At 39.0% G+C, this 14,079-nt stretch overlaps 1 protein-coding gene across 3 annotated transcripts in view; it reads right to left on the reverse strand.

Moving 5' to 3' along the window:
- Window positions 1–14,079, reverse strand: part of PTPRQ (protein tyrosine phosphatase receptor type Q) — a 282,762-nt gene that overhangs the window by 47,626 nt on the left and 221,057 nt on the right. For 2 of the 3 annotated variants that reach the window (XM_055586942.1, XM_055586932.1), the window contains exons 42-43: window positions 4,022–4,121; window positions 1,573–1,701 (exon numbers count right to left, since the gene is read on the reverse strand). In XM_055586942.1, the coding sequence (XP_055442917.1) occupies window positions 1,573–1,701; window positions 4,022–4,121 (229 nt within the window). Of the gene's footprint in view, window positions 1–1,572; window positions 1,702–4,021; window positions 4,122–5,229; window positions 5,366–14,079 lie in introns of those variants that run through there. The other variant, XM_055586934.1, reaches the window with a different exon arrangement.

Raw genomic sequence — 14,079 nt, forward strand, 5'->3', positions numbered from 1 at the left:
AGGCTACCCAACCATTATTCTGGCCTGGAGAATTCCATGGGCTGTGAAGTCCAGGGTCACAAAGAGTCGGACATGACTGAGCAACTTTCACTTTAAAAAAATACTGTAAACACGTTTGGATGCTTAGAAATTCACATGAAGAGATTCAACTAAATTGTTCAAAAAACTAAAAATAATTACACTCAGAGATTTGAAGTTTCATTCCTTTTATGCTTCACATGTAGAATAAAGATGGAGATCCCAGGCCTTAGTTGAGAAAGGGGTGTGGAAAGGGAGTTGGGCCCACAGGGGTAAAGGAGAAGAAACTTCCTTTTTCTATGCAGCAGGACCCTTAAAGAACTGAGGCATAGCCTAATACTACTGATGTTCTATTGTTGCTATGATAGGCTTTAGTTTGGGCAGGTTACCCTGCAGGTCTATTGATCTTTTATGTGGTTTAAAATATAACTATCTTACACACAGTCTTTGGAGCACTATCCATTTTAGATAGGAACAACCTGTATTAGAACATAAACAAATGTAGATAAATATTAAAGGAATTTTCATATCCAATGAACCAAAGTACTTTGTAATTTACTGATAACACCAAATAACTTTCATTTTGTAGCATTCGGAAGGACTCTGCTTATCAGATGACACTTCGATCTATAGCACTTATTAGATGTTTTTAGACATGCTGGAAATATTTGTGCAAAGTCAGTCTATTAGGTAAAGACCAGCTTTGGTAAATGACAACTATAAATAATTCTTTTTTAAGTTTCAGACCTTTGGTGCCATATTTTCACATGCTGAGAGCATCATAAAATACTGAATCTCTTAAGAATCTAAAACTTTCTAATGATAGTTTTTATTAAGAATTTGGTAAATTATCTTAATAGAAGTTTTTCAAATGTGCCAACATTTTGAAAAACTTATGATTTTAAAAGAATATAAAATTACTTAACATTTACAATTAAGTACTCTTATTTCCAAAACATACTGATGGCACATTCTTAGTGCAGACTTTAAAATTTTTCCTTTCAAAGATAAATTTTACTTTCTATTTAATCCTAAATACTAAGCAATTTAAAAAATGAAGTGTTAATATATAATTTTGACTTTAATGTAACTTTACATTAAATAAAATAATGTTTTACATTAAATAAAGAGCTTAAAGAAGGCTTTTATAAAAAATGATAAAAAGAATATCAAGCAGTTACAAATTTGAATAAATATGTAATTTAAAACGTGGACAGGAAGAATCCACTGTAAAAAAAATACTATCATATGTAGTGAATTATTAGACATAATTTTAAAGATTTAATGTATATAAATATTGTTTCAGGAAGAAAAAAAAAGCTTTGCCAAACATTATAGACCCAGGTTCATATTGAACTCAAAGTATTAGGAAGATTAAGTGATTCTCTGAACACCAGTGAGAAGTGTGTGGAAGATGGAGGTCACCCTTTGAAAGAAAATCTCTGTGACCTGTGTAAATAGAAGCCCCACAAACACTTCCAACAAGTACAGGTCACAATAGGGTCATGGCTCCGGGCCCTCTGGACCACTGTTCGCCCAGAGGAGTGTGCTCACCGCGTTAATCTCTCGTCCTTCAGTTCCAAGTCCGCCACAGTGATGAGCTGATCCAGCTTGAATTTAGTGTCAATAATTTCTGCATCCCGAGGAGAGTATGTCCCACCTTCTTTCTGCTTCTGTCGAATTCTAAAAGTAAGTGTAGTAAAGTCCAAGGAGGAACTAGCATAGAAAGCATGCATTTGTATTTAGATTTCTTTTTAAGACATTAGTCAAATAATTTCTTTGTTGGGATCACTTCTGTGAACACATTGCAAATTTACAGCTACTCAAATTCTTCTCCCTGCTTTAATTCCACAGAATATATTCTACTATAATTTTTTAACATGCTATTTTTAATGAGAATTAGTTCTTCAAGGCCTGAGTCACTGACACATTTAAAGTATAGAGTGAATGAGATGGATGTTGCGAGCTTGTTTCTCCTCCCTCAAGCTGTCCCATAGATTTATCATAAAAAGGAATATGCCAATGTGGACACAGCTCATTGCTATCTGCACCAGTTCAAACAGACAACCTTCCACTGTTTTTACATACATAAAACACTTACATATGACAAGATACATAAGTTTTATAAAAATATTGCCAAGTATGTATATCTAATTATATATTCTTTATATAATCTAAGAGTATAAAATATAACCAGAAAACTCAGGTTCAAAAATAGAAGTCACATGAATCTGCAAATCAAATTTATGTTAAATACAAAGTAATATTTAGCTTTTATATCTTGTATGCAAATATTTAATACTTATTATGATTTATGTGTTGAGGATGATACAGAAAGTAGAACATATGGTCCTTATCCTCAAGGATATAATTTAGTTGAGAAGGATTGGAATGTAGAAAAGGCATACAGAGGAAAAATATTCAAATTACAACTTGTAAAACAGTAATTGATGGGTTATGAAATGATATGTGATTATAACTATTGGCACTTAGAAGAAATAAAAAGTAGAGTTTGACTTGGGTGTTGCAGAAGGTGGAGGAAGCACATTTACAGTGGACTGAACAAAAGCAGCAGTGTGTGAAAGCGTAGGGGATGTTCAGGTGAGATTAAACTCTGGTATCTGAACAGCCACATGAAGGAAAGTTGTAGGGAGTAAGAGGGGGCCATTTTCTGCCCACTAGAGGAGCTCATCCTATAAAGAAATGATTTGGGAGCAGAACAACATTGTGAATACAGGGGTTGCATGTCCCTTGGGGACAAGGACCATAGCTTGCACAATATAACTCTCACCGTCTTCTGGCTGAATCTGAGAACACTTATCTAGTGGAAGAAAAATATCAAGAGCCCTTCAAATTTTCTATCAAAATGATAATTTAAAAGATTCAAGATGAAACAGAGGATGCTTGGCAAACAAAATACAGGAAAACATTCTTCAGATAAAACAGAGCCTACTGAGCTACTTAGGAAATTAGTATAATGGTTATTTTTACAAATGGAAGGTCCCTTTAACTTGGCAATCTATCTTATGAAACTGGATTTTAGAATCACAACTAAGATTTCCCCTGTGCGGTGTGCCGTGTTTACTTGCTCAGTCATGTTGGACTCTGCAACCCTATGGACTGTAGCCCGCCAGGCTCCTCTGTTCATGGGGATTCTCCAGGCAAGAATACTGGAGTGGGTTGCCATGGCCTCCTCCAGAGGATCTTCCCAACCCAAAGGTCAAACCTGATTAAAATCTTTTTAATTAAACCTATCAGAGTTATAAATATTCAAAGATGTAGAAAGCCAGGCACCTTCCCCTTTTGTGAAAACTTGTCTCTCAGTCCTCTACCTCTTTGTCCCGCTTTGAGATATTGGAGCTAGACTCCTTGGCCAGCTGGTGGGATGTTGAGCCTTCTTAATAGAGGACGCTAGTCATCCTGCAAGGCAGTAGGGATGGGGTGATACTGCCCTTGTGTGTTCTAGGGCTGCATTATTATGATTCACTGTGGAAGGCCAGTAGTCCACCTAAATGAGTTCCAGCTGCTTCTAGAGTTCATGCTGTCGCCATCCCATCGGTGAATGATGCTAAGTAGCTTCAGCCCATCCACAATCAGGCAGCATGGACTGCTTTCACTAATTCCAGGCTGCCTACCCTCCAGTAATGACAGGCAGCTTCTCCAGACCAGCTCCAGCTGCTTTCTCTGTCATATTTCTTTGCTCACTGTAATAGGATGCATGTGCCTGTGGCGGCCATTCCATTCTTGGGAGCGAGACAACTTCTAGTTTGTTCACCTATTGTCCACTTGCCCTTAGACTAGAGAGCACAGCTTGGTTGCAGTTGCTACTTTTGGATCCCTTAGTGTTTTCTTTTACTCCTTTTAATAGTAAACTATTTGTATTTGTTAACTTGTTATTATTAAATGCTTCCTATCCTAGTAACCACTGTGGGCTTCTGTCTCCTAATTAAACCATAACTGTCCATAAAGCATTTCGGAAGAAGTCTAATGCAAATAGTCTTACCTTGCAAACGCAAACACAGCTGTTCCAAGAAGAATGATGGAAAGGATACACAAAGTGACTGAAAGTATAATCTCTACAGTTCGTTCTGAAAGTCCTTCACCTGAAGAGAAAGTGTAACATGATCATTAATTATTATTATATGGGATACTTTGTTGGGTCTACAATACAGAAAGATATACTTTGGCCTATTTCTCAGTAACATTAACAAAATGTACACATGTGTTTATCTTCTAGATCTTTTAACTTTGGGGCTCAATCCTTGGTCCTCTTTCTCATACCCCTGGTGTACTCATGCAGCCTCATGGTTTTAATTTTCATCTATATGATGTCTACTTAACTGTAATCTAAGGAACTCCCAATTTGTATATTCAGTTGCCTACTACATATCTTATATAGAAATGTAATTAAATTTTAAAAATCAGAATGTCCCAGACTGAACTCCTGTCTGTCCCTCCTTTCAACTGCATCTTTCTTCTTCTTGGTTGATGGCAACTTCATTTGTTCTAGTCGCCCAGTCCCCAAATCTTGCAGTCATACTTGACTTTCTCATTCGCAGAACACATCCAAAATCTCTGAGGAAATCCTGTCGACTCTATCTTCTAAGTATACACACTTTTCACTAAAAGAAACTAGGGAAAATTGCAGAGAGAGTAATCCCAAATTGCGATTAGGGCACAGAAGGAATTTGGGACATCTAATGGGGCACGAAAGCTAAGAAACTGTCAAAGGCAAGTGGTATAGAAAGAACAAAAGGTCATCTTTAAGAGGTCCTACTGGCCAAAGATGGAACATTTTAAACTTTATGATGAATAAAAACTGAAACTGATAAAAATATATTCAACATCAGTATAAAAATCCATGAGTTCTAATATTATTCAATGAAATAGAAATGAAAATTTAAAAAATACTACTTTGTAAGCTCTGGTTTTAGCTAAACTGCTTTTCTTTCACTCTAAAACTTTGAAATTAAAGGGAGAAAATTAAGCATTTTTTCCCCTGGCTTTCTATTTTTATGAATTAAAAAAAGCCCTAGTTAAGGAGAAAAAAGCTCCTTTTTAGAGGAACTGCTACTGCTGCTGCTAAGTCGCTTCAGTCGTGTCCGACTCTGTGCGACCCCATAGACGGCAGCCCACAAGGCTCCCCCGTCCCTGGGATTCTCCAGGCAAGAACACTGGAGTGGGTTGCCATTTCCTTCTCCAATGCGTGAAAGTGAAGTCACTCAGTCGTGTCCGACTCTTCGCGACCCCATGAACTGCAGCCTACCAGGCTCCTCTGTCCATGGGATTTTCCAGGCAAGAGTACTGGAATGGGGTGCCATTGCCTTCTCCATTTTAGAGGAAAATTCTGTTTAATAAATGTGGAAGAAAGAATAAAATTGGAAATTAATTTTGCATTCCTAATGAAATAACTGACTCAGGTAACAATCACAAATGCATCTTTAAATGACTAGGAGGTTGATAGGGACTTAAACATTTAGGGAATGTCAGACTATCACCTCACAGATTATTTGCTGGTTATAACATGGGAAAAAAACTTCCAGTGAAGAATCATGCTGTCACTATCACTAAATTAACTGATCAATTTTAACGTCACTGAAAATGTGGCGAGATGAGATATTATATACCTCCTGACATGAGGTATTTTGATCTACACAGCAACACTTGTAAAGTATTCCTGCCAAAATGTTCATTGTGCATATTCAGACCTTTAGATCTTATCTCTAATTTATTAGAAAGTAGGAAAAGTAGTTCAAGAATAAAATGACATCAATAAAGAGCAATGAGACAAATTCAGAACATGGAGCCACTTACAGGACAGCACATCTAGTTGCCTAAATGAGTGTTTGGTGTAGGAGTGGAGAGGTGGGAGGAAGAAGTCTCTTCTAGATGAAAATAGACTGAGAAAGGGTGAAAACTGAAAATGTTAGTCACTCAGTTGTGTGTGATTCTTTGCAACCCCATGGACTATAGCCCGTCAGGATCCTCTGTCCATGGGATTTTCCAGGGAAGAATACTGGAGTGGGTTGCCATTTCCTTCTCCGGGGTATCTTCCCAACCCAGGGATCTAACCTGCATCTCCTGCATTGCAGGTGGATTCTTTACCATCTGAGCCACCAGGGAAGCCCAGATTAAGAGAAACAAAAATCAAAAATACTGTGTGAACCTCTCCTTTGATCCTGTTTCAAAAAAGTTATAAAGAAAAAAAAAATCAGAGGATGTTTTGAAAGTAGGTGGTTTTACATAATATCAAGGATTCAACATTAATTTTGTTTAACTGCAACAATATAATAAAAACAGACTTATTAGAGAAATAAGCTAAAGTATTTGGAGTGGAAGATAACGCTTCAGAGATAAAATGACAAATGCACAAATAGTGATGTGGCAAACTTAATAGGTACTTGGGGTTCGTTATACTATTCAAAACTTGTGTGTACTCTCTATTCACCTATTACTACCTCTCTGCAAGTAACCTGATCAAGGCTGCCATCCTGTTTTGCATGAATTACTGTATGGACACCTAACAAGTCTTCCTGTATCTATCCTTGTCTTCTATGTATTCTCAGCATAGTTAAGCAAGAATAATGCTTTTAAAATATTACCTCTCTACTTAAAATCCTCCTCATCTCTCTCAGACAAAATATAAAGTCCTTCCAGTGGCCTCTGGCCATAGGTTAATGGTCTCTGGTCCCTCCTTAACACTCTGGTTCCCTGTTCTCTCTTGACTTCCCTTCCAGTCGCCGTCTGGCTTACTGCTTTGGAGCCAGACTGTCTCCTTATTGCTCGTGGGATACGCCAGGTCACTTTTGACATAGGGCTTTGTCCAGCTTCTTCCTGTGCCTGGAAAGGGATTTCTCTTGTAGATCTTCCTGGGGAGCCATGTCATCACCTTCAAGAATTTTCTCAAATATCACCTAGTCAATGAAGCGTCTTACAGACTGAGTGTGTGTGTCCCTCCAAAACACATGTGCCTACACCTTAACACAAGTACAGGGTGACAGTATTTGAGTAAGGATGAAATTAATGTTATTTTAGGTCTTAAGGGTTGAGCAGAAATAGTGTCCTTTTAAGAAGAGAACACCAGAAGCCTATTCTCTCCCTCTGCGTGCACATGCTGAGGAAAGGCCACAGGAGGACACAGCGAAAAGGAAGAGAGCGCTCAGCACGTCCGGAACCGGCTGGAGCTCTGTGCTGGACTGCCTACCTCCAGGACTGTGAGAAAGTAACCCTGTTGTTTACGCTATGTCTATGGTATTTGTAATGGCAGCCCAAGCGGACTCAGACATTACCCTATTAAGATGGAAAGTTACAGCTCCTCCACTTCCTGTCTTACCCCTCCTGCCTCTTCTGCACTCTGTTCTACTTTTTTTTCCCCTCCATAACCCTCTTAACGTATCTTAAAATTCATTTATGCATTATCCTATTACCAGTCCAGAAGTAGGATTCCTGAAACAGGTGTCTTTATTTTATTCACAACTGTATGCGAAGTCTGAGAATAATATCAGGCACATAGCAAATATTCAATAAATACTTTCTAAATTTACTGATTAAAAATTCAGTTTTGAAGTAGAAATTAAAAGTTTCAGGTTGAAGATTAGGCATTAAGCCATAATAACTATAAAAGTGTTTGTTTTTTAATATAATTAGTAATTATCAATTTTAAGTTATATAATTTTACTGTAAAAAGTATTAAAAACAAGTGACAACATAGGTTAACTGTGTGTAAAATACACAGGGATTAATCTTTTACCTTTATTCCCCTGGCTTGGTGCTTATAAATGTTAACAATCTAAGAGTTTCTATGGCTCCTCTGCATGGTGGATTTGAATAAATAGTGAATCTTAAACATTTATCAGAGTTTCATGGTCACCTAGAATCTTCACCTAGATTTAGAAGACACTAAATGAGCATATAAGAGCTCATCAAGTATTTTAGATACACCTTTTTTACACATTAAAATATAAATGGCTTGTTTCATATATTTTAACATGCTCATTCCTAATTGGATATGCTTGAGAAAGGAAACATGAAGATGAATAAAGAATCATCTTTATCAGGTAGCACTGAGTCACTAGACCTTGGAATCTCAGTTCAGTTCAGTCGCTCAGTCCTGTCCAACTCTTTGTGACCCCATGAACCGCAGCACACCAGGCCTCCCTGTCTATCACCAACTCCCAGAGTCCACCCAAACCCATGTCCATCAAGTCAGTGATGCCATCCAACCATCTCATCTTCTGTTGTCCCCTTCTCCTCCTGCCCTCAATCTTTCCCAGCATCAGAGTCTTTTCCAATGAGTCAGCTCTTCACATCAGGTGGCCAAAGTATTAGAGTTTCAGCTTCAACATCAGTCCTTCCAATGAACACCCAGGACTGATCTCCTTTAGGATAGACTGGTTGGATCTCCTTGCAGTCCAAGGGACTCTCAAGAGTCTTCTCCAACACCACAGTTCAAAAGCATCAATTCTTCAGTGCTCAGCTTTCTTTAGGGTCCAACTCTCACATCCATACATGACCACTGGAAAAACCATAGCCTTGACTAGATGGACCTTTGGAATGTCTCTGCTTTTGAATATGCTATCTAGGTTGGTTATAACTTTCCTTCCAAGGAGTGTCTTTTAATTTCATGGCTGCAATCCCCATCTGCAGTGATTTTGGAGCCCAGAAAAATAAAATTAGCCACTGTTTCCCCATCTATTTCCCATGAAGTGATGGGACCAGATGCCATGATCTTTGTTTTCTGAATGTTGAGCTTTAAGCCAACCTCTTCAGTCTCCTCTTTCACTTTCATCAAGAGGCTCTTTAGTTCTTCTTCACTTTCTGCCATAAGGGTGGTGTTATCTGCATATCTGAGGTTATTGATGTTTCTCCCGGCAATCTTGATTCCAGCTTGTGCTTCCTCCAGCCCAGCATTTCTCATGATGTATCCTGCATATAAGCTAAATAAGCAGGGTGACAATATACAGCCTTGAAGTACTCCTTTTCCTCTTTGGAACCGTCTGTTGTTCCATGTCCACTTCTAACTGTTGCTTCCCGACCTGCGGTTTCTGAAGAGGCGGGTCAGGTGGTCTGGTATTCCCATCTCTTTCAGAATTTTCCAGTTTATTGTGATCCACACAGTCAAAGGCTTTGGCAGAGTCAATAGAGCAGAAATAGATGTTTTCCTGGAACTTTCTTGGTTTTTCCATGATCCAGCGGATGTTGGCAATTTGATCTCTGGTTCCTCTGCCTTTTCTAAAACCAGCTGGTTTTAAAAGTTCTCTGGAAGTTCACGGTTCACGTATTGCTGAAGCCTGGCTTGGAGAATTTTGAGCATTACTTTACTAGCGTGTGAGATGAGTGCAATTGTGTGGTAGTTTGAGCATTTTTTTTGCATTGCCTTTCTTTGGGATTGGAATGAACACTCACCTTTCCCAGTCCTGTGGCCACTGGTGAGCTTTCCAAATTTGCTGGCATATTGAGTGCAGCACTTTCACAGCATCATCATTCAGGATTTGAAAGAGCTGAACTGGAATTCCATCACCTCCACTAGCTTTGTTTGTAATGATGCTTCCTAAGGCCCACTTGACTTCACATTCCAGGATGTCTGGCTCTAGGTGAGTGATCACACCATCATGGTTATCTGGGTCGTGACGATCTTTTTTGTACAGTTCTTCTGTGTATTCTTGCCACCTCTTCTTGATATCTTCTGCTTCTGTTAGGTCCCTACCATTTCTGAGCCCATCTTTGCATGAAATGTTCCCTTGGTATTTCTAATTTTCTTGAAGAGATTTGTAGTCTTTCCCATTCTATTGTTTTCCTCTTATTTATCGCTGAGGAAGGCTTTCTTACCTCTCCTTGCTGTTCTTTGGAACTCTGCATTCAAATGGGTATATCTTTCCTTTTCTCCTTTGCTTTTTGCTTCCCTTCTGTAATCTTGTGGGAAAAAAATGATTTCATAGACCATAGAAATTTTCCGATTCAATTACCATTTCAAAGCACCAGCCAAGTGAAGTGAATAAATGACAAATAATGTATTAATAAACAGTAGGTAATGCTTTTGGCACGTGCATTACAAATGTACTACTAGGAAAGGACAAAATGTACTGTGGTTGTCCAGGACAAATGTTGACTCACTGCTATGTATGTACCCATCGCATTACCAGTACAGAATGAAGTTATTCTCTAAGTCCTCTCACAGAAAATGGAACTCTTCTGCTTGAAAGTATAAGCATTCTTTTTGTAATTCGTACAAGTCATTTCCTAACAAGACTTAAAATCCTGTGAAAGGTCAAATCATTTTATTTGCATAACAGAATGTTCTACTGTAATTAATCAAATCATAATTATAAAGCACTGATTTTTCACAAGTATTATCTTTTGATTAAAATTATCATTACTTAAACTCAGCCTATGGATCTGACTTTTTAAGCTACTTTTTTATATTTCTAAGAAGAAGCTTGAATTTAAATGAGTTATATAGCTCCTAGGACAATGTCTGTATCTTGTTACAGATACATATCACATAAGAGAATGTGAATTTGAGCTTTTAACTCATTTATTATGACAGAACTTCAGTTAAAAAAGTTTTCTTTCAGCCCTGTACTAGCCATCCAGAATATTTAAATACTGTACAAAGATTTTACCAGAAGTCATTCTATGTCGTAAGTCAAGAAATATCTATTAAAATACCCTAAATAAATGTTACTTTCATATATCAGCTATGCAAAATATTAGAATTAGATACTAAACAATTGTTTCCAGGATGTAGAGAAAAGTCACACTTATTGTTTACAAAAAACAAAAGGAATTACTGCATTTTTATGTGTAAAAATAAAGCATACTCATGTATTAATGTTTGCCTTAAAATGCTGAGAAGGTGAAAAGAGAACAGCTAGAAATAGTTTAAAATATTGAGAGGAGAAAATGGTACAGCAAGGATAGGAAGTATGCAGGAGCAGAAAAATTAGCAATAGTAATGAAAGCTGCTTGGGCACTTAGTAATTTCTAGGCAACACAACATTGCCTGAAGTCAGGTTGCCTGGGTCTAAAAGCTGGTGGTGTACTTCCCCAGCTCTGTAACCCTGGGCAAGCTGCTTAAAGACCCAGCTTCATATTTCTTAGCAGTGTATTAGGGATACCCATAAATAGGAAATCACATTATAGGGTTGTAGTGAAAAAATACATGAGGCTATATAGAGAAAAACACTCGTGAAGGGCTTGGCACATAAGTAAAAAATGTTTCATATATTTATTAATAACCTTATTCATTAATCTGTCGGAGAAGGCAATGGCACCCCAACTCCAGTACTCTTGCCTGGAAAATCCCATGGATGGAGGGGCCTGGTGGGCTGCAGTCCATGGGGTCTCTAAGAGTCGGACACGACTGAAGCAACTTAGCAGCAGCAGCAGCATTAATCTGTACATTCATCTGATTTAATCTCCCAGTTAAGTTGTGAAAGTGTAGGTTGCTCAGTCGTGTCCGACTCTTTGCTGCCCCATGGACTGTAGCCTGCCAGGCTCCTCTGTCCATGGGATTCTCCAGGCAAGAACACTGAAGTGGGTTTCCATTTCCTTCTCCAGGGGATCTTCCCAACCCAAGAATTGAACCTGAGTTTTGTGCATTGCAGGCAGATTCTTTACTGTCTGAGCCACCAGGGAAGCCCAGTTAGTTTATGAATTGGGTATTATTCTACTTTTGGAAATGAGACTGCAGAGGTTAATTTGTTAAGTGACTAATTCAAAGTCACAAATTCCATATATGCCAAAATGGCCTGAAACATGCTTGTCTGGCTGCAGAGTTTACGGGCTTCACTATCACATTACTACTACCTGTGAACATCATAAAACTTCCCCCCATTCCTTTTGTCACAAAAAAATATATAGTGACCCCTTATTTTTCTTCCCAAGTGAGAATACTGGAACTTTTCATTGTTAGTACAGTAATTAAATGAGGAGTGTTATGACAAAAAAAAAACAACCACCAATCACAGAGTGCCTTTGCCACGGAGTTTGTTTCCTCTTGTTCAACTTTAATGAAGCCCTGTGAGGTATATAAAGGAGTGTCTGCTGTTCAAATCACAGGACTCCTCTATAATGAAACCTTGTAATCAAAACATTGCCTGCAAGCAGTTTCCATAAACTTATATACCTAAGGAGGAGTTTTTAAAAATGAATTTAAGAATTCTTATGAATTTGGTTAATAAAAATTCTAAAGCTCAGTCCTGAATGCAAATAAAAGCAAGTTGTAAGTATATCTTTAGGATTAAAATGATGGCACGTGTCATTTTGCATTATTCCTACAGGTCATCAAGACTTCCCCAGGTGTGATTCCTCTTCCACCTTATTCGTCTTTATTTAGCAAAGCCCTGTCTGGCCCCTTCTCGCTTGTCCCGCTTTTAGCCTTTTCACTAATCTTAAGCCTTTTAGTTCATCAGTGATTCTTTGCCCCTAATTTAACCTCCCAATAATAATATCTCTACAGTCGCAGCCACTATCAAAATGGCCAGTCTTATAAGTGCCTGTCCTATACTGATTTCAAAACACAGCCTTCAAAAGGTGCTTAAATCCTGAAGACTGTGCTGATGGGTAACTCAACTTGAAGCTCCTTGCCTGTGGTGTGCAAAATACCAGTGAATGTACATCCAGTGGTGGTTTGATGATCTAGATGGGACCTAGACTTCTTTGGCTAAAGTGTGAGATACACCCAAGTATTGGGCAGGCTTGTGAGAAATGCTGGGAGCCAGTAGTCCTGCATCCTAATACATGACATATTAGAGACAGAGGACTCAGCGTGCATCCTTTGTACTCTTATGACCCCAGGGATATTATACCACTGCATTTACTGTCTGCTGGCCCCTACTCTCACAGCCGTGAAATCATTCTTGCCATTGATCACTGCCCACTATAGAAATGGTCAACTTATTTCTTTTTTTGAGTCCTACTACTATATCCTCCTCAGCAATGTTATTCTTCCAAAAACTATGACTTCGTGGCCTTTTATGAATATCAACTGTAGGCCAGCACCTTTTCTGGAGGGTGCACTTTAGTGCCTGACTCCTCAGCGTGAACCGGACAGACCCAGAACCACAATATCCTATAGCTAGGTAAAAATAATAATAATGTGAGGCCAGAAATTAATGGTGTTACATCCATTCACCAACAGAATGACTGAGCTACTTTGCTCTAGATCAAAGAATTCTGCTCCAGTGGTGCATGACACATTACAAATCTGAACATTTCATTTCACCATAACTGAGGGTTGCACTCCTTTAAACTCCATCTACTCCTGCCCAGTACTGTTTTACTAGCTACAGATAACTAGGTAGCAGAATTCCATGCGGTCAGTCAGAGTGAGCATTACAGAACAAAAGCCTATTATCAAGCTGCTGTCTGCCAGGAGAGAGCCCACTGAAGGCCACTCTACGGAGGAACCTGAAAGGCTATCCTTATGTCACGGGTATGCATGCTCAGTCGCGTCCGACTCTCTGTGACTCCGTGGACTGTGGCCTGCCAGGCTTTCTGTCCATGAGATTTCCCAGGCAAGAACACTGGAGTGGGTTGCCATTTCCTTCTCCAACAAATAACATGAACCCTGAAAAACTGATTGTAGATACCTACGACCCTTCCCTGTCACTACCCCTTACCACCCCAACGGCATTCCACCTGCCGAGTCCAGTCTGGCTCCCAGTCCCTCCTTCTCTAACCTTGGTAAGATCTGGTGCTCTGCCCTTCCTTCTATATCTTACATCCTCTGACACTCCTGCTGTTACCAGGGTGCACACACATTAGCACCTGGGTGACTGGGGTGGTGGTGGAATCAGCAGGAGAGGAATCAGAGAACTTAACAAGCGTATTTCTCCTGCCTTCTAGAATTACTTATTGTATGCCACTGCCTTGGCTGTGAGAGACAGGAAGAAAAAGAGGAGACTATCGCTGAGAAACATCTTGAGACCACCTGTGGCCAGTGCTGAATGCGGAACATCATGGCCACAAGGATGCTGTTTTGCAGTATCTGAGGACTCGCTCACGTTCCTGCGCACTATGGTTCCTTATGCTTGACTTTCCCTCTTCTTTCATTCCTAC

Source organism: Bubalus kerabau, chromosome 1 (genome assembly GCF_029407905.1).
Source record: "Bubalus kerabau isolate K-KA32 ecotype Philippines breed swamp buffalo chromosome 1, PCC_UOA_SB_1v2, whole genome shotgun sequence".
NCBI classification, from domain to species: domain Eukaryota; kingdom Metazoa; phylum Chordata; class Mammalia; order Artiodactyla; family Bovidae; genus Bubalus; species Bubalus kerabau.